Source organism: Pipistrellus kuhlii, unplaced genomic scaffold, assembly GCF_014108245.1.
Source record: "Pipistrellus kuhlii isolate mPipKuh1 unplaced genomic scaffold, mPipKuh1.p scaffold_m20_p_20, whole genome shotgun sequence".
Taxonomy (NCBI): Eukaryota; Metazoa; Chordata; class Mammalia; order Chiroptera; family Vespertilionidae; genus Pipistrellus; species Pipistrellus kuhlii.
The window spans coordinates 13,391,105-13,414,592 of record NW_023425516.1 but is presented as its reverse complement, the minus strand read 5'-3'; the positions used below and the strand labels follow the sequence as shown (position 1 = coordinate 13,414,592).

Here is a 23,488-nt window from a genome sequence, read left to right as displayed (position 1 = left end):
GACAGGCCAGGTACACAAGGTCACCAGAGTGGAAAGTCCCAGCTGCCTAGAAAAGACAGTTGTAGGGTGGAACCTCAACTCCAGGGTGTTCTTTCTTCTCCTAGCATATTGTTGGTTATGCACCAGGTTATGCAGGTGGCTAGCCATGTGGTAGACTCCCTTAGAAAAGGAAAAAAAGGGTGGGGAGTAGGGATAAAATCTAGGCCTCAGTTGTTTCAGTTCCAGGCCCAGAAATGCAGCCAAACCTGGCCGAGCACTGGCTTTATTGACTAATGGTGGGGGCAGACCAATCAGTGGAGACCAGGACCCTAAGGACACTCCTGATGTTTTATTGAGATCCTTTCCTGAAACCGCCAAATAAAAGCCCTTCATTAGAAGGACCCACACCAGGCTGGTGTGGCTCAGTGGTTGAAGGTTGACCTATGAACCAATTCCCAGTTAGGGCACATCACTGATATTTCTATATTTTTCATATATATATATATATATATATATATATATATGATGAAGGAACCAGCTCAAGCTTTCTCTTTAGAGCACACCTTGCTTTCCGCCCTTCTCTCCCCAACCAGGAGCATTTTCTTTGCCTTCCTCTTAAGCTCCAAGGCTCCTCCTTTTGTCTCTGTAACTTGCTTCCTGAGTCCAGCTGGCTCATTTCTTCCACGAATTGCTTCTTCCATGTGTTATAGCCCCTCATCCTCCCCCTGGTTGCAAGGGCTTCTACCCCCAGGATGGGGGTGAAACCGGTACCCCAATGTACTCAGCTAGGGTGGAGAGGAACTCCCAAACACCCATCTGGAACCCGGGCTTCCTCTTAAGGAGACAGGCTTGAATAACTGTCCTAGGGCACATAACTGTCATTGTGCATGGTGTCTGGTCCTGATGGTGGAGATGGCCCTGCCAGAGCATGCCTGGGCCAGGCTCCTTGGCAGTTCTGCTCCAATCCCCCCAATTCCAGCTGTGAGGGTGGGCATGCCAGGCACCTCATGGTCCCTCCTGCAGGCTCAGGGCAGCCAGCGTATTTCCCTGTAAGAGAACAAGATGGTGCAGTTGGTGGCCATCACCTATGAACTTCATATTCCCAAGGATACCCACCTACACCCCAAATAGCGCTTTTCCTGCTGAGAACCCAGGAGACCATCCTCTCCAGAGACTGGTCCTTCCCAAGCCTTCAAGGAGGGCTTGTTCCAATTCGCCCCCTCGTGGTCAAGGGTGAGCTGGGTCTGAGCCAGGCCCAGAAAGACCGTCCATGCTAACCAGCGGCCTCTATTTTTCAACAACACCCTGCTGACCAAACCTGGAGTTCCAAGTCTTACCCAGGGTGCTAGGATGAAAGATCCTCTTCAAAACAGAGCTTTCCTTAATTAGGGCTTGCCTCTGACTCTGCACCTACCCAGCCAGCAGACGGGGGCTATTCCCCAGCTCTGCACTCACCGAATCCTCTGATGGCGGGTCCAGCCCAGCCCTGAACCACGACCTAATACTGGGAAGCGGACTGGACTGAGGCAGCAGAACGCCCTCCCCCACAGCCGCTGTGTGTGGTGGAGGAGACCTGACTGATGCCCTTTCATCATTGCACTGCTTCCCAGCAGCCCACAGTAGTGCAACAGGGAAAGAGTGTCAGGCAGGCCTGCCAGCGCCTGCCTAGCCAGCCTCTCCCGGTGGTCTGGGTGGTCTGTCGGTGGGGATCGCAGACCAGGAATGCAGGCCCACGGGGGCGGGGCCTCTGCCTGGGGGGAAGGGTGCCCTCTGACCTCGGAGGCCCAGGCCTGGGCCAGGATCTCAAGTTTCCATGGAGAAGGGAGCCAGCAGGGCAGGGGGGAGGGGAGAACCTGCAGGCCCAAGGGGCCCCCGGACTAGAAGGAGGAGGTGGAGGTGTGGGGGATGGGGGCCCCCAAGGTTGATCCCAGATGCTTTGACAATATCATTGCACTGCTTCTCAGAGCACAGTAGTGCAACCTCGTCAGAGCACCTGCGGCCAGCAGGGGGGACCCCCTCCCCCAATAAGGGTAGGGTGGAAGGAAGCTCAATCGTGGGAGGGTGTGGTCAGAGGTCTGTCCTGGACCTCAGGGATTTGGGGGGGAGGGGGTGATTTCAATGGGACTGCAGTCCTCAATCCTCGGGATCCCCAGGACCCCAGGGCACCCGAGCCTTACTCAGCCCACTCCAGATATGGGTGGACGAGAGCCACCCCCCCAAACTAAAGGGTAGCTCCAAATCCAGAGCGGGAGCGGACAGGGGAGAGGGGCTTACACACAAAGAAGACGGGCCCGTGCTCCACCCCAGTCCGAAGCCCACGGGCGCTCGAAGCGAGGGTGGTTCAGCCCGACGACCCTGCGCCCTCACCGGCCCCCGGCCCGCGGCCCGGGATCCGGGTGGCCCCACTGAGGGCCGGCACGTCCCTGCCACCTCAGGCCCCCATCCCTGGCCCATGACCCCCACTTGGGCTCCGCGGTCGGTCCTAAAAGATTCGCTGCGCAGAGGAACAGGGGTTTTGGGGGGATTTAGTGAGGGGTTCCCGCCCTCTGGGGTCCCCTGCCCAGAGAGAGCGCCTGGAGTCCAGGCTGTGCCCCTCCACGGAGTTTGGCCGGGTGGGGCCGCCCTGCCCGCTCCTCGCTCCCCGCTCCCCGCTCCCCGCGCGTGGGGACCCGGCTACTCACGGGACGGGACCCCCGCCCGCCCCCGGCCGGCGCAGGACGCGGCAGGTGAGCGGGAGGGGCGTCCCGGGAGTCGTCCGTCCCGCGTCGTCTCCCCCGCCAGGCCGGCCCCGCACCTCGTGGCGGCCTCTCGCCCACCAGCTCCATCTTTAAGCCGCTGACAGTCTGAGCGGAGCCCCCAGCCCCTGAGCCCAGCGCCGCGCTCATTGGCCGGCGCGGCGCCCCCCGCGCCCCCATTGGCTGGCGCGGGAGCGATTTCAAAACGGCCTCCGGGCGCCGATTGGCGGGGACGGCGAGCCGAGGGCTCCGCGGTTTTAACAATGAGTTCTGCAAACCCTCCCACCCATTCATGACTTACCGAGAGGAACTCGGCCCGCCTTTTCTTTGCGGGCGAGTTTTCTTTTCTTTTTTTTAATATACATTTTATTGATTTTTCACAGAGAGGAAGGGAGAGGGATAGAGAGCTAGAAACATGGAGAGAAACATCGATCAGCTGCCTCCTGCACGCCCTCGACCGGGCATGTGCCCTCGACCGGGCATGTGCCCGCAACCAAGGTACATGCCCTTGACCGGGATAGAACCTGGGACCTTTCAGTCCACAGACCGACGCTCTATCCACTGAGCCAAACCGGTTTCGGCGAGTTTTCTAGCTGCGAGGACAAGGACGCATGGAAGTCGGTGGGGGGCGCCAGCCGCACGGAGGAGGGGGTCCTTGGGAAATCCCTGCGGGGGCGCAGAGCTGCAGGTGTGCACGTTCTGCGGACTGGCATTGCTCTCTGCACTTCGCAGGCCGGACACTCTGGCTGCGGAGGTTCTTCTAGCTGGGATAGCCTCCTCCCACCACCCCCTCCCATCGCCTGGTGTGACCCAAGTGGAATTTGCCCGAAACCACCCTGATTAGCTTAGGCTGCGGAGACCGGGTACCTGGAGCCCGTGGAGCCTGGTGGATCTGTGGGAGTACGGGGGAAGGGGGTGTCGGCTTGGATCCCTTCATGATTGCCATCCACTTTGTGACTAAGCATCCATTAAGTGCCCCCCCTGGGCTGATGGCCTGGAGAGATATGCTACTGCCTCCCAGGGCTGCAGGGGGAGTGAAGGGGGACAGCAGGGAGGAGGGAGCGTGCTTAGACCCCCCTCCAGTTTTATTTTCCCAACCCAGAGGCTGAGAGCAAATGTTTTAGAGGCAGGCAGAGCTAGGTGTGAATGAATTTTTGCAAACCTCGGTTGCCTCCTCTGCAAAATTAAGACAATAATCCTGGGCCCAGCGTCTGGCAGTTAGTGTTCAATAAATGAAAACTCCGCTGCTGCTGCGTTAATTGTGAGTCTTGTCCTGAATTCTGCCCAAAGCCATCTTAACTGCTTCCACCTTGGTTTCCCAAGGATTACTATGTGTTGTGTGCACTGTTTGATTTTGCTCTTAATTAATACTCTGCACATATATCTGTGGTGGTAAGGAGGTAATATGCAGAGGCAGAAGGGGGCTCCTATAACCAGGAAGGGCCAGGGATGTACCAGAGTGCCCCCTTGATGGGCAAAGTGTGGTCCACACTATCGGTGCCTGGCCCACAGTCCCTTGCAATTACCACCACAGAAAGGATGCTCCCTGTCAGACTTGCCAAGGGCTTTAGAATAGAGCCCTCAGGTAAACTTCCCAGTGTCCAGGGAAAGTGGGAAATACTGCAGAATAACTCCCCACCCACCGGCAGCCTCAGCCAATGCAGGCGGACACTTTGGTTGGATAACTTGGATGCTTTTTCCACACTGAGTCCCAGAACTCCCCATAGAATTAAGCTGCAGTTGCCCACAAGGGTAACTTGCTCAACAAGGCAACCTTCACCAGCTGCCTTTCCTTCTCCTCTCACAGCCCCACTGAAATTGGCCTGGACTCCAATCCTGTCTCGGGTCAGGCCAGTGATGGGAGAGGAATGCAGACTTGTAGGCAGTGCCTGAGAGGTTTGGCAGTGGAGAGGTCAACCGGGAAGGGGTCTGAGAAGGTGGGGAGTGATGGGCCAGCCTAGGACCCTCTCCCCCTCAGGCCTCAAAATTAGCTACAGCCTCTCCCACCCCTATAAGATTCACCGATTTCTCAAATGTTAGGTGTTATGCCCACACTCCCCCAACCCCCCTTCCAGCCAGTTGCTACCCCCCAGCCTCTCCTGGGACTTTTACATTCATTCAGGAAAATGGCTCCCTCTTTCCCCAGCAGCAACTCTTAGCCCCTACCTACCCTCCTGAGTGTTTAGCAAGTCCAGTAAGCCTGTAATCTCCACCACAACCTCTAGAGGTCACCCACACACCAGCAGAGCTGTTACCTTCCTTTATTAGCGCCCTATTGATTGTTCCTGCCTTCCAGTTGTAACGCTTTGCCCGACTAAATTGTGCCTCTTCTTCCAGGAAGTCTTCTCAGATCTATGCAGGTAGCCTCAGTTCTTTGAGGTTCTCTTTCCATGCAATATCTTCTGAAGTTTTGGTATCTTCTTGGGACCTTGGAAGGTGGTTGTGGGGACCTGAGATTTCACATGCCTGGGCAGGCTGAGGTGCAGGGGGTGCCATTTGCATAGAAAGTGAGAGAACCTGTGATGCTAAAATCCGGCAGATAGGCAGAATCCTGGCCTGGTGCTTGTTTAAAAACAAATGTCAAAGCCCAGACTGGTTTTGGTCAGCAGATAGAGAGCATTGGCATGCGGACTGAAGGGTCCCAGATTTGATTCCGGTCAAGGGCACATGCCTGGGTTATGGGCTTGATCCTCAGTGGGGGGCCTGCAGGAGGCAGCTGATCTATGATTCTCTTTCATCCTGATATTTGTATCCCTCTCTCCCTCTCCCTTCTTCTCTGAAATTAAATATATATATATGTAAATAAAAATTAAAACAGCCGAAACTGGTTTGGCTCAGTGGATAGAGTGTCAGTCTGTGGACTGAAGGATGCCAGGTTCGATTCTGGCAAGGGCATGTACATTGGTTGCGAGCACATCCCCAGTGGGGGGTGTGCAGGAGGCAGCTGGTCAGTGTTTCTCTCAATGTTTCTAGCTCTCTATTCCTCTCCCTTCCTCTCTGTAAAAAAAAAATAAAATAAAATAAATCAATAAAATATATTTTTAAGAATTAAAACAAATGTCAAAGACTCTCACAACTGCTAGGGGAGGGGTGCCAGGAAAATGGGGGTCCTCATCTCAAGGAGTGAGGGGTCTGGAGAGCTTGTACCTCATTCCTGCTGAAAAGAGTGGGGCTTCCACTTATCCTGCTGAGGCCCTGGCCACAGCTCTTAACAGGGGGGTTCATGAAGCTCAGGGGTTGGAGGGTCTCCTGCCATCAGACGGCCTAAGGGTGACAGGGTGACAGGGCAGAGCTGGAATGCATGGGAAGGCACCAGAAGGGTCTGGGCAGGTTCAATTGTTCAGCTGGGGGGGCGGGGGGCGGGGAGACAGCAGTTTTGCACTGAGGAAGAAATGGTGGACGGGGCCGGAAAGAGCTGGGACCTCCTGGTCACACCCAGGCTCACTCCAAAACAATCACAGACCAACGTTCTTTAATTAACAAAGGCACTTAAGAACCCCTACAAACCCAAAGTCTTCACCAAGAGTGGCCCTACAGATGCCTCTGCGCTGCCCCCCTCCGCCCCCCTCCGCGGCCCTCAGAGTTCATCGTGACCTGCAGCGGCATCCACGCTGGGCTTGATGAAGATGCCCTCCATGGCCTTCCACGTGTTGTGTGTGTTGGCGCCGAGCATGCCGTGCACCTCGTGCTGCCCTCGGATGGGGCTCCCGTACTGCTCGCCGGTGACCGACAGGAACACAGAGGTGCCCACGTGCTGGAAGCGCACGGCAGCCTCCCGCTCCCAGTGCTTCCCTGAGCAGCGCACGGTCCACAGGTCAAGGTCGTCACCCTCACCGTCTTCCCCAAAGGCACTCACCTCCTATGGATTGGGGGCGGGGGGGGGGGGGGGAGTCACCATGAGATGGCACACTGAGGTCACTTGCCTGGCAGCAGCACTCACGCCTCCTGTACTGGGCCTCAGGTTCTTCCCGTACCCTCTGAGCCTCAGTTTCCACAGCTGCAAAATGGGACAACACCCCTCCCCCACTCCAGCCCCAATACCCAGTAGGGCCTTCACAACATGAGTTCTTCAAACACACGCTAACCCCACCCCACCTGTCTGCCTCCCACAGAGCCAAGGCCTCCAGGCTCCTCCTCTATGTCCCCCTCCCTCCCATCCTAACCCTAACTCAACATAAAGTCCAATCCCGCAGGCTGACAGTCACGGTCTCCACTTTTTTCTTCTAACAACCCTACCCACTCCCCCCCCACCAAGCACCCTCTGTCCCAACCCCTCTTCCTTCCTAACCTCCCCGGCACCCAGTTCCAGGGAACCCCATGCACAAGCTCTTCCCCGGTCCTGGAAAGATGCTCCGCTCCTCCCACCGCCGAGAGGATTCCTACTCATCCTTCCAGACCAAGCCTGAGCTCCTTCTCCCTTTGGGGTTTCCCACCCCAAAGGCCAGGTGGATCCCCTCCAGGGTCCAACTGGCCCCCAGGAGTGGAGCTACCAGCAGGTTCCCATCACACTCTCCCTCTTCCGTTTTTCCGCTGGGCTGAACAGGAGGACCTCGGAGGAGTGCAGTGTGTCCCCAGAGGGGGCGTTCGGCAAACATTTCTGAATTTAAATAATTCCTACTTCCCAGAGGAAGCTGAGGCTCCCAGAAGGTGAGAGGCAGAGTAGGCTCTGCCCGCGGCCACACACACACACACACACACACACACACACACCAGAGAAGAGCATGTCTGGGGCCGGGGGAAGGGGCTCACCTGGTTATTGGACAGCGGCGACGGGAAGTGGTGCGTGTGCAGGTTCTTGCCGGTGAGCACGTGTGTCAGCCGCACGGCCTGCCCGCAGCGCACGGGGGACCCGCGCGGACATCCGCCCTCCGAGCCGCTGCGGATCCGCCAGTAGCTGTTGGCGTCGTCAGACGCCTCCACGCCGGTCACCGACTGCTGGCCGCTGCCTGCGGGCGACACCCCACCTCACCGGTCAATCCCGGAACTCACGACCCTCAGGACCACCTCCACCCCATACCCTAACGGCTCACCCCCGGGTCCCCGGATGCACTCCTTGGCCCGCAGCTCCCAGACGACCCCCTCCAACCACCGGTCCCTGTCGTCCTCAGTCCCCCCAATAACTCCGGCCCGATAACCCCCAGACCCCTAGCCGCAGACCCCCGCACAACCGCCCAGCCTTCAAACGCCCCGCCTCAGCCCCGCCCCCTAGCGGTGCCCGATCCTAGGCCCCGCGCACCGGATCCGTATTTGACGTCGTGCGAGTGCAGCCGCACCCGGTGCTGCGTATTGAACAGCTTCAGCACCGACCCGCAGGTCACGAGCCCCGCGCCGGGCTTGGCGGCGCCGCTGCCCGGCACCGAGAGCGCCAGCAGCAGCCCCAGCAGCGCTGCCCACGCAACGCGGCCGTGTCCCGCGCTCCACATCGCCCCGGCCGGGCTCCGCCAGCTCCGGCCCCGAGCCGCTTCCGTCTCCGCGGCCGGCCAATCCGGCTTGGACCGAGCCCGTCGCGGCAGCCAATCGCGGATCCGCACGGCGCTCCGCCGGCCCTACCATTGGTTCGCCGAGTCCAGCTTTCCAGAGGAGGGAGCTGGAGACACGAGGAGGATTCTGATTGGTCCACGCTTCCGAGGGCCCACCAATGAGAAGCAAAGGAAGGCTGATGTGGTTCCAAGCTGTGAGAGCGGCCGTGGAGGCTGTTGGAGAGGATCCTTCCAGCATCCTCTGAACCCGTTGGTGAAGCTTCTTCATCCTGGATCCCCGAGCCCTCAATCATGGTCTCTGTCCTCAGCCCCTGGGTCCGAAGTTGCAGGGTCTTGAGGTTGCTCGACCACTAAATGTTGTGGTCACAAAGTCGACAGATCTCAGATAATGGATCACCTGGCCCTTCAGCTCTGGGATGAAATACCCCCTCAGTCACTCGGTCATTTCCCCCTTTCTGACATTGGGTCACCTCAGTCCCTAGACCTTGGGGTTTCTGAATTCACAAGCCTCTTACCGACTCCTTCTATGACACTATTATTGCCACTAGGCAGCAGAGGGCAGCAGGGAGCTGTGGTGTTTAATATAACGGCGTGTTCTCATCGGAAAGCCCTAAAGCTGTCTTAGCAAACTAGAGCCTCGTTAGAAAGCGACTGTAGGAACCAAGCCTAGGCGACTGTGTTTCGGGTTTCTGACACGCTTGGGTCTGCGTGGGTGGGAAATTTACAACAGTCACCAATTGCTCAAGGCCAAAAATTGGGGATTTATCTTTTTTAAAAAATATTGATATATACTTTGTTGATTTTTTTTTTTTTTTTTTTTTTTTTTAACAGAGAAGAAGGGAGAGGGACAGAGTAAAAAACATCGATCAGCTGCCTCCTACACACGCCACACTGGGGATGTGCCTGCAACCAAGGTACATGCCCTTGACTGGAATCAAACCTGGGACCATTCAGTCTGAAGGCCGATGCTCTATCCACTGACCCAAACCGGTCAGTTCTGGGATTCATCTTTGATACCTTTCTTTACTGCACTCACATCTAATCCAACACTGACTCCAAAACAGAATGCAAGGCAACTCTCCTGCATCCCTCACCGCTACCCTAATCCAAGTCACTTCATCTTCCCTCTAGATATCTACTACCACATCCTGATTTCCCTGTTTCTGATACTCCGGCCCCTCCAAGACTCTACACAGGAAAGTGACTTTGCCTTCTATACCAGATCATGCCAGGCACCTGCGGAAAGGGACAGTTGTCAGAAAGGGAATTGCTCATTATTTTGTTCTCTTTTCCTGTTTCTTTCAGGAAATTGGGTGACCTGTCCTGAGTTAGTACAAGCAACTTTGGGGTCCCTGGAGTGAAGGTCATGGTCCCAATAACACCACCCTCAAAATACATGATTTTTCGTTCTCCGGTGGCTATTTGTGGGTGTCTATGGCTACAATAGACTATTTCTAGACTTATTAATGATTCAAACCCCTAGTTAGATGAAAAAGCATAGGGAGTATTTTATAACTCAAATGCTAAATCAACCTATTATACGGCCACTTTTATTTTTAAAATTGCTGCCGGGACCGGTTTGGCTCAACGGATAGAGCGTCGGCTTGGGGACTGAAAGGTCCCGGGTTCGATTCCGGTCAAGGGCATGTACCTTGGTTGCGGGCATATCCCCGGTAGGGGGTGTACAAGAGGCAGCTGATTGATGACTCTCTCTCATCGATGTTTCTAACTCTCTATCTCTCTCCCTTCCTCTCTGTACAAAATCAATAAAATATATTTTTAAAAAAATTGCTTCTTGTTTCAAAACACTGTATCTCTTTAATGTTGTGTGAGCTTTGGGTTCAATACATGTCTAGAATAGTCAAGCTTCTTGAGTGTTTTGCAATATCATAACCAAAACAGACTCATTCTTTTTTTAAAAAATTAATATATTTTATTGATTTTTTACAGAAAGGAAGAGATAGTTAGAAACATCAATGAGAATCATCGACCAGCTGCCTCCTGCACGCCCCCTATTGGGGATCAAGCCCACAACCAAGGTACATGCCCTTGACCGGAATCGAACCTGGGACCTTTCAGTCCACAGGCTGACGCTCTGTCCACTGAGCCAACCAGTTTCGACCGGACTCATTCTTTTACTGAGCAAGTTTATAATAAATACCTTACTCTAGAAGTGGATTATTTTTTAAAAAAATTAGCCCTGGCCAGGTGGCTCAGTTGGTTGAAACATCATCTTGTACAACAAAGGTTGCGGGTTACATTCCTGATTAGGGCACATGCCTAGGTTGTGAGTTCGATCCCTGGCCAGAGTGAGTATGTTTCTTTCTCACATAGATCTTTCTCCCTCTCTCTCTCTAAATTTATATATAATTTTAAAAAAAATATTTGTTATTGATTTCAGAGAGGAAGGGAGAGAGAGAAACATCAATGATGAGAGAGAATCATTGATCAGCTGCCTCCTGCACGCCCCCCACTGGGGATCGAGCCCACAACCTGGGCATGTGCCCCTGATTGGAATTGAACCCAGAACAGGCCGACGCTCTATCCACTAAGCCAAACCAGCCAGGGCCTAATAAAATTTAAAAAACACACACACACATAGCCTCACCATGGTGGCTCAGTGGCTGAGCATTGACCTATGAACCAGGAGGTCATGGTTCGATTCCAGGTCAGGGCACATGGCTGGGTTGCAGGCTCCATCCCGTGTGTGCAGGAGGCAGCCAATCAGTGAATCTCTCTCATCATTGATGTTCCCATCTCTCCCTCTCCCTTCTTCTCTGAAATCAATAAAAATATTTTTTAAAAATTAACACACACACACACACACACACACACACACACAACACACCAACCCCACCACATATCCTTGGATAAGGATTTAAAAATAGAAAATAAAACCCAGCATCATGACGAATGGTTTGGAGCCACTTAAGTCTCAGAGTGGTTTCTTCCACAGCAAGGCACCTGGAACAGGAGCTAAGGCCAGGCATCCCTAATACCATGTGCCAGTAGCTTCCCAGGACAGTCCCTGGGCACGTATTTCTGAGGCTGGGGAGGGGAGATGTTCAGTTCTCCCTTGAGGACTTGGCAGTGGGGCCTGGGAAGTTGGTGGGTATCAACAGCTATTGTCTCTCAGAATCTTGGGGCTCCCCCTCTTAACTCCCCCCTGCCATCAGCATTTCTTGCCCTCTCTGGAGCGGGGTGGAAGATGGCTGCTCTTCACCATCCACGCCGGCCTTCAGCGATCAGTGCAAACTGAACCAGAATCTCGGGGTGCATCCCAAGCGCAGGTTTCTAGGAAAGAACGTGAGTGGCCTGGCTTGTCTAGAGATGTGCCGACAGGTGGCCAAGTGCATGAAAATGGCTATCGTGCTGAAACCAGTTTGGCTCAGGGGTAGAGCGTTGGTCTGCGGACTGAAAGGTCCCAGGTTCAATTCTGGTCAAGGGCATGTACCTTGGTTGCGGGCACATCCCCGGTAGGGGGTGTGCAAGAGGCAGCTGGTCGATGTTTCTCTCTCATCGACGTTTCTAGCTATCTCTCTCCCTTCTCTCTGTAAAAAAAAATCAGTAAAATATATTGTTTAAAAATCCCTATTTAAAAACACACACACACACACACACACACACACACAAACAGCTATTGTGGCTCCACACAGTGGCGGCGGCAGTGGGTGGCGTCGGAATGGGTCTTATGGGCTGAGCATGTTCCCTAAAAGATCCTTTTTTTTATTTATTTTTTATTCTTTTAATATATTTTATTGATCTTTTACAGAGAAGAAAGGAGAAGGATAGAGAGCTAGAAACATCGATAAGAAACATCCACTAGCCGCCTCCTGCACACCTCCTACTGGGGATGTGCCCACAGCCAAGGTACATGCCCTTGACTGGAATTGAACCTGGGACCCTTCAACCTGCAGGCTGACGCTCTATCCACTGAGTCAAACCAGCCCCAGCCCCTAAAAGATCCTTACCAAAAGTGCTTTGTGGTAAAGTGGGTCTCTGACACCGCCCCTCCACCTTAGGGCTCTGAGCCCTCTGATTCACAGTGTGATAGTAAAGTCTTCCTCCCTGGGCCCTAGGGTGTGGGTACTGTGGGAAGGTCCTTACCCGCGGGCCACTGAGCATGGCCAGGCTGGGTTGTGCGGCCTGGCCTCTCTGCACCTGGCTGCTGAGGCAGTGAAGCATCTTCACGTGGCCTCTCAGCCACGGGGAAAGGGTGGTGCGGGGAGAGGTGGAGCTGGTCCCTGGGCAAAGAGGCCTGGGCCGGGGAGCACCCAGACTGCCCTGAGAAGGTGGAGGGAAGGAGGGCGCTGCACCGGTGGCACAGGAAGGCCAGAAGCCCCCGGAGAACCTCGGAGATGAGACCTGCCATGCCCACAGACCCTTCTGGAGTGAGCGAGCCTGTCCAGCGCCACTGAAAGAAGTAGAGTCATGTGACCAGCCTGGGGCTGCCAATCCACAGCTTGACCAAACAGCAGCAGCACCATGTGGCTTGGCATAGAACCTCCAGATTCAGAAGGTGGAGGTGGGAAATGCCAGTTAGGAAAGCAGGTGGCCGTGAGAGCAGCAGGAAAAGGTGGCTCCTCGGTTGGAATATGAGGCTGTGGCGTGCCAGAGGGAAGGGGGCGGGGGGACGCCCTGGCAGAGAAGCCACCTCTGGAAGCAGAAGCCATGATGCACGGAGGCTGTGATGGAAGGGGACCGTGAACGCTAGAGGCCTGAAGAGCTGGGAAGATGCTGACTGGAGTACACAAAAGCCATGAACAGCGATCTGTGTGCCACAGGGGTCAGAGCCCTGCCAGCTGTCCTGAAAGCCAGCTGCAGCCAGGCCGGGCCCGCTGGGCGTGCTGTCCAGCGGCCGGAGAGCAAGTGCGTGGAAGGGAGGCTGAAATCTCCGGACAAGAACACTGCTGCATCAACAGAAGCTTTATTTTTCCTGTTGGGTCTCTTGAGAGGCTGAGCAGAGAGCTTCTTGTGGGCGTTAGCCTATTCTGATCTCTGCTCAGTGCGAGGGGCCAGCTGGTGGACAGCATTTCCCTAGAGCAGGAGGAAGAGTAGGGTATCCAGAACTTGGTTCAGCTTAGGGAGCCTCGGGGAATAATTTCTGAGGAATTATTCTGAGGAATGGTTGCTCTCTGCCTACACTGAGGCTCAGGAGTGCTCTGGATCTCATTCTCATCCCCCCAAATTTTCATAGTGATTGTCCTCCTCCTCCTCCTCTTCCTCCTCCTCCTCCACCACATCCTCGTACTCCTCCACTTCCTCCTCCTCATCCATCTCTATCTCCTCTTCCTCTTCCCCCTCGCCCGCCCTATTCTGTCTCTCCCTCATGTCCGCCACTTGCTCAGACCGTCTGAAGCCCAGGCCAGTGCTCGGGGACGTGGAGGGCTTGGGCTCCAACGGTTTCGTGGGCTTGTGCTCCTCAGCTGTGCTGTTCTCCTGAGGGATGGGTACCTGGGGGCCCGGCTCCTCGACCACCTGATCCAGGGCAGTGACCGGCACAGACAACATGGTGGGGGAGTCTATGCTGTTCTGGGAGGTGCCTGGGGGGGAGGCGGTGTGCTGGGAGGAGCCATGCTGAGAGGCCTCCAGGGACACCTGCCGGGCCCACTCGGCCTCCTCCATCATCCGCAGCAGGACGTTCCAGTTGACCTCCGAGGCCAGGCAGATGTTGGAGCCTTTCACTTCCTTGAAGCCCAGCAAGAGGTCCACGAGTGTCTCAGTGATGGGGAAGGAGACGAGGCCCAGCTGCTTGGTGAGGTTCTTCTCAAACTTGTACTTGCACACAAGCAAGGAGACAGCCTGCTCCGTCATGTCGTTGATAAGCTCCTCAGACCAGGGGTTGGAGATGTAGGACATGGACTTGGAGGAGATGGAGGGCAGTACTGGCTTCTTCCTGTAATGGGGGCTCTGTGCAGCAGCCAGGGAGGGAAAGGGAGACATGTCATGCCACTCTTGCTGTCCAGGGGTGCCCCTCACCCCCATAGCCCCCTACGTGGTGTCTCCCACATGGGCACCAGGCCTGTCACACTAAGCGTATGGCCCCAACGCATCTGCTCTGCTTCCTGCTCAACCGCTGAGTGCAAGTCCTGCGAGTCGGCCAACCCTCACGGCTACCACACTATCATCACACTGCCCACACCAGTCGGCCAAACTGGAGCCTGGGCCATCCAGGTTCCAGCAGCTTCTTGCCCAGGCCAGGGTTCAAGAGGAGGGAGGGGTGCCTGGGCCTTGATGGGTGAGAGGGTCTGGGTCTGTGCTGGAGACCCACCGGATAGAGCCACCTACATCTTCTCCACACCCTTCCTGATCAGTCCCCCAACCCCCAGAGCAGCAGGACCGGAGAGTCTGAGTCCTGGGATGCAGAGCCCCACTCCAGGCTCAGGCTGCTGTCCACAAGGGACAGGGCCCTCTCCACATGGGACGGTCTCCAATGTCACATGCAAATGTTAAAAAAAAAAAAAATACCCAGAATGAAAAATAGCCTTTATTCATCTTTCATAATACCTGGCAGCATTTAGGCCAGGATTCCTAGTCCCCGTCAGCTTGTCCCCCTGTCCAGGCGGTTTCCACTGCACAGGGCAAGAGGCCTGAGCCATGGGCACCTGCCAGTGGTGGCGGCTTCTAGGAGTGGCGGCCTTTCCCCTGCACGTTTGCCCCTAAACTCTCCAGCTTGGCCCTCGAGGAAGCCACCTCAGAATACAGCGTCGCGAGTGTTGGGGTGAACTTTCTCACTAAGGAGGTGAGCGGCACGAAGGCAGGGAGGTGGTGGTAGGAATGCGGAACTGTGACCTGGGTCAGGTGGCTCTGCTTGGGCACTTCCACCTTGATCCCCGGGGAAGGCAGGGTGAGGTGCAGGCTCCGCCAGGGCTTGCCCCTTTGGTTCAGAGGCCCAGAAGAAAACGGGGGTGGCCTCTGTTCTTTGGGGTGCTTGTCAGGTGCTTCCTGCCGGGGTTGGGGTAAGGGGCCCTTGGGCTCTTCAGTGGGTATCACCTGGAGCCTAAATCTGGTGGCTCCTTGGGCACTAGGCATGGTGGAACCACCTTCCTTCGCCTTGTCCCGTGTCTTGATCTTGGTCTTTCTGCCCATCATCTTGAAGCTGGAGTCTGTGTTGACGGGGAAATCATCGTAGAGCTCGTCCTCGGGGATGGGGGAGGCCAGCGTGGAGCCCGGGGTGCTTTCTAAATTGGGGTCTACGGCGGGCTCCCATTCCGAGGGGAAGAGAGGGTAGCCGTTCTCCCGGAGGGCGCCACTGAGCTTGTCCACGGCCTGGTTGACCACACCCTGCAGGGCGGGGAAGAGGTGGTGGTTGGCCAGGAGGTCCAGGGTCCGATGGGGCTCGCGGATCGAAGAGTAGCCGGGCAGGCTGAAGGCCTCCGACTGGCTCAGCAAGGACTTGATCTCCTTGTTGAACTCTTTCTTGAGGAACTTCAGCTCCCTCTCGCCAAGCCCCAGCTCCGATGCTTCCGGTGTTGCGAAGCTCGAGCCCAGCGAGTCCCACAGCAGGGAGTCCGCCTGGGAGCAGGACAGGCGTTTCTGGAGAGAAGTGGGGGGGAGGATCCTCAGAGGTGTCCGGGAACAGCCCACCCAGGCTTGGCCCTGAGCTCTGGGCTGGGCTCCCGCCCACCCACCCCAGGCCTCGGCCCCACATCTCACCCCTTTGTTCTCCAGCCGCAGCAGCCGTTTAAGGCTCTTCTCCTGCAGGAGTCTGTCCCTGATGGGCGGCAGTGGGCCCAGGCCGCGGTAGCCCAGGTCGCTGTCCCGGCCGTGGGCGCCCGGGAAGCCGGCTGTGACGTTGCTGTGTGAGTCGGTCACGGAGCTGGAGCAGGATGGGTAGTTGTTGGGGTGCCCGATGCAGAGGCTGGGCTGGGCGTGGTGCCGGTGCACCGTGCTGAGGCTGGGCCGGGCCCGCGCGCGCCGCCCGCCCCTCGGCACCTCCACCAGCGGGTCCTGCACCTCCACCAGCGGCTCCCCAGTCTCTGTCTTGGCAGCCATCATGCGCTCGGTAGCTTCCTCCACCACCCGCTGCAGGCTCTCCAGCACTTGGCCCTCGACAAGGAAGTCCAGGAAGTTACCGAAGGGCCGAGGGTCCCTCGTGCTCCCGCGGTGGCTGCGAAGCCCTGAGCTGCCCGAGGGGCCGTACATGGACGGGGGGTGCGGCACGTGGCCCAGGTTGGGGGCCGGCCCCGTTCTCAGGAACGGTGGCCTCTTGGGCGGATGCACCTGCGCAGAAAGGAAGGCCTGTCACAGGGATCAAGAATGCCCCAGTGCGGGAGGGGTCCCTGGGGTCCTTCGAAGGCACTGGGAGCTGGGTGGGCAGAGGAAGGAACTGTGCTTAGAGCCCTGGGTTTAGACCCTAGTTCTGCCACCTCCAGGCTGTATGACTGTGGACACAAGAGTCCATCTTTTTTTTTTTTTAATATATATTTTATTGTTTTTTTTTACAGAAAGGAAGGAAGAGGGATAGAAAGTCAGAAACATCGATGAGAGAGAAACATCAATCAGCTGCCTCCTGCACACCCCCCACTGGGGATGTACCCGCAACCAAGGTACATGCCCGTGAACGCAATCGAACCCAGGACCCTTCAGTCCGTAGGCCAACGCTCTATCGAAACCAGTTTCGGCTCAAGGGTCCATCTTGAGATCCAGTTTCCTCTTCTGCCAAGTGGGCATGGATGTAGGATTGCTGTGAGCTTCCCTGACATGTAGACAAGCCCTGGCCTGGGAGTCTGAAGCCCACTTCTGCCCTCACACAGGGTGTGAGTGGGTAATCACAAAACCCCTCTGAGCCCCACTGGGGCTCCTCATCTGTCTGTCCTGCTCCACTGCTGGGCTGTACAGACCACCCTGCACTCTCCATTGTTACTTTTGCATCTTGGATCCTAAGCCTTGAATAGACTCCATGATCCCACGCTGGGGCCCAGTCTACTGAGCCAGGCCACTGGAAGTCAGGGGGACGTGGGATGAAATTGAGGGTGCCCCGCCAGCGTGGCTCAGTGATAAAGCGTGGACCTATGAACCAGGAGGTCACAGTTTGATTCCCCATCAGGACACATGCCTGCTTGTGGACTTGATCCCCAGTGGGGGGGCGTGCAGGAGGCAGCTGATCAATGATTCTCTCTCATCATTGATGTTTCTCTCTCTCCTGCTCCCTTCCTCTCTGAAATCAACAAAAATGTGCTTAAAAATACCTATGTGCTGCCGAAACCGGTTTGGCTCAGTGGATAGAGCATCGGTCTGTGGACTGAAAGGTCCCAGGTTCGATTCCTGGCAACGGCATGTACCTTGGTTGCGGGCATATCCCCGGTGGGAGGTGTGCAAGAGGCAGCTGATGATGTTTCTAACTCTCTATCCCTCTCCCTTCCTCTCTGTAAAAAAAACAATAAAATATATATTTTTTAAAAAAAGAAAAAGAAATTGAGGTTGACTAGGGCCCAGCAGAGGGTCAGAGCAGGTGGTCAAGGAGACAAGGACGTCATTAAGAGGCCCGGAGAGAAAGCCAACGGGAAGTCAATGAGAAAGGGGTGTTGTGATCTGGGGGGCACTGCGGCTGGTGAGGAACACATAAGGGGTCGGGCCTCCGAGCCAGACCCCACCGGGCACACCTACCCGGGGCCGGTAGGTGATGTGTCCGGCCTCATCGTCCGCCAGGTACCCGGAGTGGTGGCGGCAGTTGGTCATGATGTGGGTGCATGGGTCCGCTGCCAGCCGTCCTCTCTCTTCCGTTTTGCCGTGCGGCCGTGGATTCCTCTCTATGTCGGGCGGGGAGTTGGCGTGAGAGTCTCCCCAGGCTTCCATAGGTTCGAGTCTCTGTCCCTCTGTTGGACACGGCGTGTCAGTGTGGCCCGGGGTCCACAGGCCCCTCAACCCTCAACCCCACCCTCACCCCCGCCCCCACCCCACCCCCACCCCAGGTCCCTCAACTCCCACCCCCACCCCAGGTCCTTCCACCCCTATCCCTCCCCCCTCCCCCACCCCAGGACCCTCAACCTCCACCTCAGATCCCTCCACCCCCACCCCCACCCCCACCCCTACCTCACCCCCACCCCAGGTCCCTCAGGGAGCCTGCACACCCCCCCCCCCCCTTTGGCTCGGAGACTCCTAGGTGTCGTCGGTGTACACATCCGAGTCCGGAAACGCTGGGGTTGGGGTCCCCGAGGACGTCCTCCTCCTGAGCCTGACCCTCTCCCATCCCCTCCCCTCGGGGACCCCGGGCGCCCCGGGTCGGTCCGCGGCAGAAGCCACCGACTCACCAAAGTTGGCGCCACGCATGGCGCCAGCCAGTGCGATCTGCGCCCGCTGCGGGGCGGCGACACTGAGCTCCAGGGCGGCGCGCGGAACGGCCCTCGGGGTGATTTGCATGCGGCATCTTGATTGGTCCCCACACAAAGGCTGTGGGCGGGGCCTGTGGCGGCCCCTCCCTCGGCGCCTCCCGTTCGGTCACTCCCACATTCGGAGCGGGGAGCCCGCAGGGAGAGAGGCTCCCGTCCCGCTCCGTTAGCCGAGCCTGAGGGCCTGGTGTCAGAGTCCCCAGTGACGGGCACGTCCTCCTCCGGCTCCTGCCTGTCCCCGCGGCGCCCTGGGCCTCCGGCTCTGCTTTGTAGTACGCTCCCCCCGCCCATTGTGAACACACCCAGGGTCTGGCGTGAGCCGTCCCCTCCCTCTGCAGTCTCCCTGAGCTCAGTGGAGAGAGTCCCCTGCTCAAAGCCACACAGATCTAGCTTCCATTCCTAGCTCGGTCGTTTCCTACCTCTCTGATCTCTGCTCCTTCTCTAGAAAAGGAATGGAACGTCCTTCCACAGGGAGTATGGAGATAAAATTTCATACAACACACCTGGCACCCCATAAGAGACCCATATATCTATTTATATCTATATCAATATCTATATCTATCTATCTATATTTTATTGATTTTTTACAGAGAGGAAGGGAGAGAGTTAGAGAGCTAGAAACATCGATGAGAAACACCAGCTGCCTCCTGCACACCCCCTACTGGGGATGTGCCCGCAACCAAGGTACATGCCCTTGACCGGAATCGAACCTGGGACCCTTCAGTCCGCAGGCCGACCCTCTATCCACTGAGCCAAACCGGTTTCTGCTGAAAACATTTTTTTAAAATGAAACATTACAAAAATGAGCTAACATTGATTTGATCATTATTTCTCAAAACCTGGGGTGGGAGAAAAGAGGAATTAGGTATGTCTTATTTGCTCAGCGAAAATACTGGAAAGACACTCTCCCCAGAAAATTGACCGCGGTAATCCCTGGGAAGGGGAAGCGATTTCCTTCCTCGGGCTTTCTCTTTTGCATTTTTCCTATTAAAATTAAATGTTATTTTTGCAGTCACTGAAAGTGTCACGATGCAATACGTCTGCTTGGTTTGGAGCCCACTTGGCGGAGGGGTAGGCCGCTGCAGGGCCGCGGCGTGACCGCTAGGGGGCGGGCGCGCCCGGGGCTGCGTTTCGGGGCGGAGCCCAGGCTGCCCGTCCCCTCCCGCCCGGCCCCAGCCGCGCGCTCGGCTCCGGCCGCGGATGGCTCGGCCGCGCGTGCGGCTGGTGGTGACGGCGGACGACTTTGGCTACTGCCCGCGGCGGGACGAGGGCATCGTGGAGGCCTTCCTGGCCGGCGCGGTGACCAGCGTGTCGCTGCTGGTGAACGGCGCGGCGGCGGAGAGCGCGGCGGAGCTGGCCCGCAGGTGAGGCGTGGCCCCCGCGGAGCCAGAACGGGGTTCGGGCGGCGCCTGTGCTGCGGGGGGGGGGGCCTCCCGTGCTCCGGCTCGCCTTCCACACTCAGGCACCGGATCCCCACGGGCCTCCACGCCAACCTGTCCGAGGGCCGCCCCGTGGGCCCGGCGCGCCCCGGAGCCTCGTCGCTGCTCAGCCCCGAAGGCTTCTTCCTGGGCAAGATGGGATTCCGGGAGGCGGTGGCCGCCAAGGATGTGGCTCTGTCGCAGGTGCGGAAGTGCGGCTGCGGGAGGAGGACACCCCCACCCCAGGCTCCTCCCGCAGGGTACCGTGACGCCATCGGGGCCGGGGGCGGGCTCTGCATGCCTCCCTGGTTCCATCCCTGGAGCTGTCGGTCTGCACTGGGGCCGGGGGCCGGGGGCCGGGGGCCGGGGGCCGGGGCGTGGCGAGGTCCTCTATGGTGTTCCCGGAGGTTTAAGGTGCCACAGTCCTCTCCTTGCAGGTGCGGGAGGAGCTGGAGGCCCAGCTGGGTCGCTTCCAGGAGCTACTGGGCAGGAAACCCACGCACGTGGACGGGCACCAGCATGTGCACGTGCTCCCAGGTTGGTGGTCCCGGGCGGGGGGCGGTGTTGTGCCCAGGTGCGGGGAGAGGTGCCCCAGGGTCGGTGCTCCCAGGTGGGGAGAGGTGCTCCCCCTGACAGCGTTTCGGCCGCCCGCCCGCAGGCGTGTGCCAGGTGTTCGCAGAGGTGCTGCAGGCCCACGGGGTGCGCTTCACGCGTCTGCCGCTGGAGCGGGGCCTGGGAGACTGTACTTGGCTCGAGGCCCCTGCGCGCGCCTTCGCGTGTGCCGTGGAGTGTGATGCCCGGGCTGCTGTGGGCCCCTTCTCCCGTAGTGGCCTAAGGTGAGCCCACCACCACCACCCCCAATCACTGTGCCATATTCCCTACCTGGCTCAGGTCCCAGTGGGTCCAGCTGGCTGTTCAGTTAGCCAGCTGAGTACGTTTCTCATCTGCCCTTGGCCTAGCCCTGCCCATCACGGTCCTGCCCGTCCCTGCCCTGATGCCTGGGTATCCACAGGTGGACGGATGCCTTCGTGGGTCTGAGCACCTGTGGCCGGCACATGTCTGCTCACCGTGTGTCGGGAGCCCTGGCTCGGGCCCTGGAAGGCACACCCACGGGTCACTCCCTGACGGCGGAGCTGATGGCCCACCCCGGCTACCCCAGCGTGCCTCCCGCCGGAGGCTGCGGGGAGGGCCCTGACGCCTTTTCCTGCTCTTGGGAACGGCTTCACGAGCTGCGTGTCCTCAAGGAGCCGACGCTGCAGGCCCGGCTTGCCCAGGATGGCGTGCAGCTCTGTGCCCTCCAGGACCTAGAGACCGGGTGAAGCCACTGGACAAACCTTCTGGAGCCTGCCCACCCATGACCCTGACAGCCAAGGACTAAGGCCTTAGTGCTCAGGAATGCGCCAAGGGTTGAGCTTTGGCACAGCCCACAACCAAACCCTAGCCGGGGTTCTGTGACTTCGCTGGCAGAACGATGCCACCTCTTTGCCCAGGTCCTCATGACTCAAGAGTGACAGCCAGAGCTTTGGCAGCCCTGTTGGCTGCGGTGGGTCAGTCAGTGTGATACGCAGCATGGGGCCTGCCAGACATTTTGTGCTCTTCACGTTTCTACGTAAGCATCGTCTTTGTGTAGGTGTGGTGGGGAGAGATCACTATATTAATAAAATAATGTGTCTTGTCAACTTCAATTTATAAACTGTGCCCAGGAAACCTTTACAGACACAGGGGCAGACAAAGGCAACTCCAGGGCCCAAACCCAGTCACTTCCAGAAAAGACATAGAAAACAAGCTCCACTCTCACTTTGTTCATGCTTAGCTTTTGGGAGGTGTGAGAGGAGAATGTCTCCCCTGGATACTTTTTTAGGAGGTACATTATCTATCTCCATTTTTATTGAGAAAGAAGTCACCTGCACGACCAGCGTGGCTCAGTGGTTGAGCATCAAACTATGAACCAGGTCACAATTCTATTCCAGGTCAGCCACATGCCGCGACCCCCCCCCCCCCCATTGTGGGCTCTATCCCCTCTCGATTCAGGAGGCAGTCTGAATGATTCTCTCATCATTGATATTTCTCTCTCTCTCTCCCTCTCTGAAATCAATAAAAATATATTTTGGGGGAAATTTTTTTTTAAAGAATTCTTTCTCATTATTAATGCTTCTCTCTCTTTCTGAAATCAATAGATATTTTCACCCAGCTCATGTGGCTCAGTGGTTGTGACCTCTGAACCAGATCATGATTTGATTCCTGGTCAGGGCACATGCACAGGTCGTGGGCTCGATCTCCAGTGGGGGGCGTGCTGGCGGCAGCTGATCAATGATTCTCATTGATGTTTCTATCTATCCCTTCCTCTCTGAAATCAATTTAAAAAAAAGACTACAGAGATTACTTTAAAAAAAAAAGTTTTCCAAAAAACATTTCTAATCACCCAGATTAGCCATTAACAAGTACTGCTTGGCCCAGGCACTAGGCTGAAGTCCCAATTTTAGCTCCAGTCCTCCAGTTGGTGGAGGGGAAGAGGGAAGCCAGTTCTGTGCTGGGGCGGGAAGAACTCGGATCAACTCATACTTTGCCTTCTACTGGGTCAGGTGGCTGCCCTGTAGGGCGGGGCCCTGAGGTGCTTTGCCGGAAACATTTTCTTACTAATAGAAAGATGTGGGAGGCTGGAACCGGTTTGGTCAGTGGATAGAGTGCCGGCCTGCAGACTGAAAGGTCCCGGGTTCGATTCCGGTCAAGGGCATGTACCTTGGTTGCGGGCACATCCCCAGTAGGGGGTGTGCGTGCAAGAGGCAGCTAATCGATGACTCTCTCTCATCGATGTTTCTAACTCTCTATCCCTCTCTCTTCCTCTGTAAAAAAATCAATAAAAAAAAATCAGTGGGGGATAAAGATCCGCATGTGAGGATTAACAACAAAAGATACCCAGTTGGCTCTGACTGCTTTGGCTCAGTGGATAGAGCATTGGCCTGCGGATTGAGGGGTCCCAGGTTCGATTCCAGTTAAGGGCACATTCTCATCATTGATGTTTCTCTCTCTCTCTCTCCTGCTCCCTTTCTCTCTGAAATCAATTTAAAAAAATAAAAAGATAGCCAGTTTGCTTTTCTGCTGAATGTGGGTATCACTCTTTAGGGACTGATCAGACTGAAGTGATACATTTATTTATTTATTTATTTATTTTTAAATATATTTTATTGATTTTGTACAGAGAGGAAGAAAGATAGAGAGCTAGAAACATCGATGAGAGAGAGTCATCGATCAGCCGCCTCTTGCACACCCCCTACTGGGGATATGCCCGCAACCAAGGTACATGCCCTTGACCGGAATCGAACCTGGGTCCCTTCAGTCCCCAAGCTGACGCTCTATCCATTGAGCCAAACCGGTCTCGGCTGAAGTGATACATTTAATACGTAGAGGTGCTGTCTGCTCCCCAGACAGCCAAGGGAGACCCAATAATCTGGACTCTGGCTTTTTCTGTTCCTTTTGGAGGCTGAGTCATGGGAGGGTAGGAGCAGGCAAAAGCTGCAGACCACAGAGGCCCTAGGACCTGGCAT

General features: G+C 56.6%; 3 protein-coding genes across 8 annotated transcripts; 1 reads left to right on the top strand and 2 right to left on the bottom strand.

Moving 5' to 3' along the window:
• Positions 1–6,169: 6,169 nt before the first annotated feature.
• SDF2L1 (stromal cell derived factor 2 like 1) lies at positions 6,170–8,205 on the bottom strand. Its single transcript, XM_036449773.1, has 3 exons — positions 7,951–8,205; positions 7,464–7,660; positions 6,170–6,573 (listed from the first exon to the last, which is right to left on the bottom strand). Exons 1-3 carry the CDS (start codon positions 8,135–8,137, stop codon positions 6,292–6,294), a joined length of 666 nt encoding a protein of 221 aa, XP_036305666.1. The 5' UTR covers positions 8,138–8,205; the 3' UTR covers positions 6,170–6,291.
• Positions 8,206–13,180: 4,975 nt separating this feature from the next.
• CCDC116 (coiled-coil domain containing 116) lies at positions 13,181–18,067 on the bottom strand. Its single transcript, XM_036449713.2, has 5 exons — positions 17,804–18,067; positions 15,851–16,417; positions 15,188–15,730; positions 13,505–14,104; positions 13,181–13,231 (listed from the first exon to the last, which is right to left on the bottom strand). The coding sequence occupies exons 1-5, from the start codon at positions 17,990–17,992 to the stop codon at positions 13,181–13,183; spliced, it is 1,950 nt and encodes a 649-aa protein (XP_036305606.2). The 5' UTR covers positions 17,993–18,067.
• Positions 18,068–19,656: 1,589 nt separating this feature from the next.
• YDJC (YdjC chitooligosaccharide deacetylase homolog) lies at positions 19,657–21,622 on the top strand. 6 transcript variants are annotated; one of them, XM_036449769.2, is made up of 5 exons: positions 19,657–19,889; positions 19,988–20,203; positions 20,381–20,480; positions 20,580–20,779; positions 20,903–21,120. In XM_036449769.2, exons 1-5 carry the CDS (start codon positions 19,726–19,728, stop codon positions 20,979–20,981), a joined length of 759 nt encoding a protein of 252 aa, XP_036305662.1. In that variant the 5' UTR covers positions 19,657–19,725; the 3' UTR covers positions 20,982–21,120. The 6 variants fall into 6 exon arrangements, with proteins under 6 accessions (XP_036305662.1, XP_036305664.1, XP_036305659.1 ...); XM_036449766.2 differs by having other exon boundaries at positions 19,663–19,889; positions 20,956–21,622; XM_036449767.2 differs by having other exon boundaries at positions 19,667–19,889; positions 19,988–20,147; positions 20,602–20,779; positions 20,956–21,622.
• The last annotated feature ends 1,866 nt before the right edge of the window (positions 21,623–23,488 follow it).

Bases quoted from the DNA above. Each gene is read 5' to 3' on its own strand.
- CCDC116 (XM_036449713.2), bottom strand. From the start codon at position 17,992: ATGGAAGCCTGGGGAGACTCTCACGCCAACTCCCCGCCCGACATAGAG. The intron at 15,731-15,850 runs GTGAGATGTGGG...ACTTCTCTCCAG, and splicing joins TGCGGCTGGAGAACAAAGGG to AAACGCCTGTCCTGCTCCCA. The intron at 14,105-15,187 runs GTGATACCCACT...GCTGCTGCACAG, and splicing joins CCACCAGATTTAGGCTCCAG to AGCCCCCATTACAGGAAGAA.
- YDJC (XM_036449766.2), top strand. From the start codon at position 19,726: ATGGCTCGGCCGCGCGTGCGGCTGGTGGTGACGGCGGACGACTTTGGC. The intron at 20,204-20,380 runs GTACCGTGACGC...CTCTCCTTGCAG, and splicing joins CCCCAGGCTCCTCCCGCAGG to GTGCGGGAGGAGCTGGAGGC. The intron at 20,481-20,579 runs GTTGGTGGTCCC...TCCCCCTGACAG, and splicing joins GCATGTGCACGTGCTCCCAG to CGTTTCGGCCGCCCGCCCGC.
- SDF2L1 (XM_036449773.1), bottom strand. From the start codon at position 8,137: ATGTGGAGCGCGGGACACGGCCGCGTTGCGTGGGCAGCGCTGCTGGGG. The intron at 7,661-7,950 runs GTGCGCGGGGCC...TGTCGCCCGCAG, and splicing joins CGACGTCAAATACGGATCCG to GCAGCGGCCAGCAGTCGGTG. The intron at 6,574-7,463 runs GTGAGCCCCTTC...CCCAATCCATAG, and splicing joins CGCCGCTGTCCAATAACCAG to GAGGTGAGTGCCTTTGGGGA.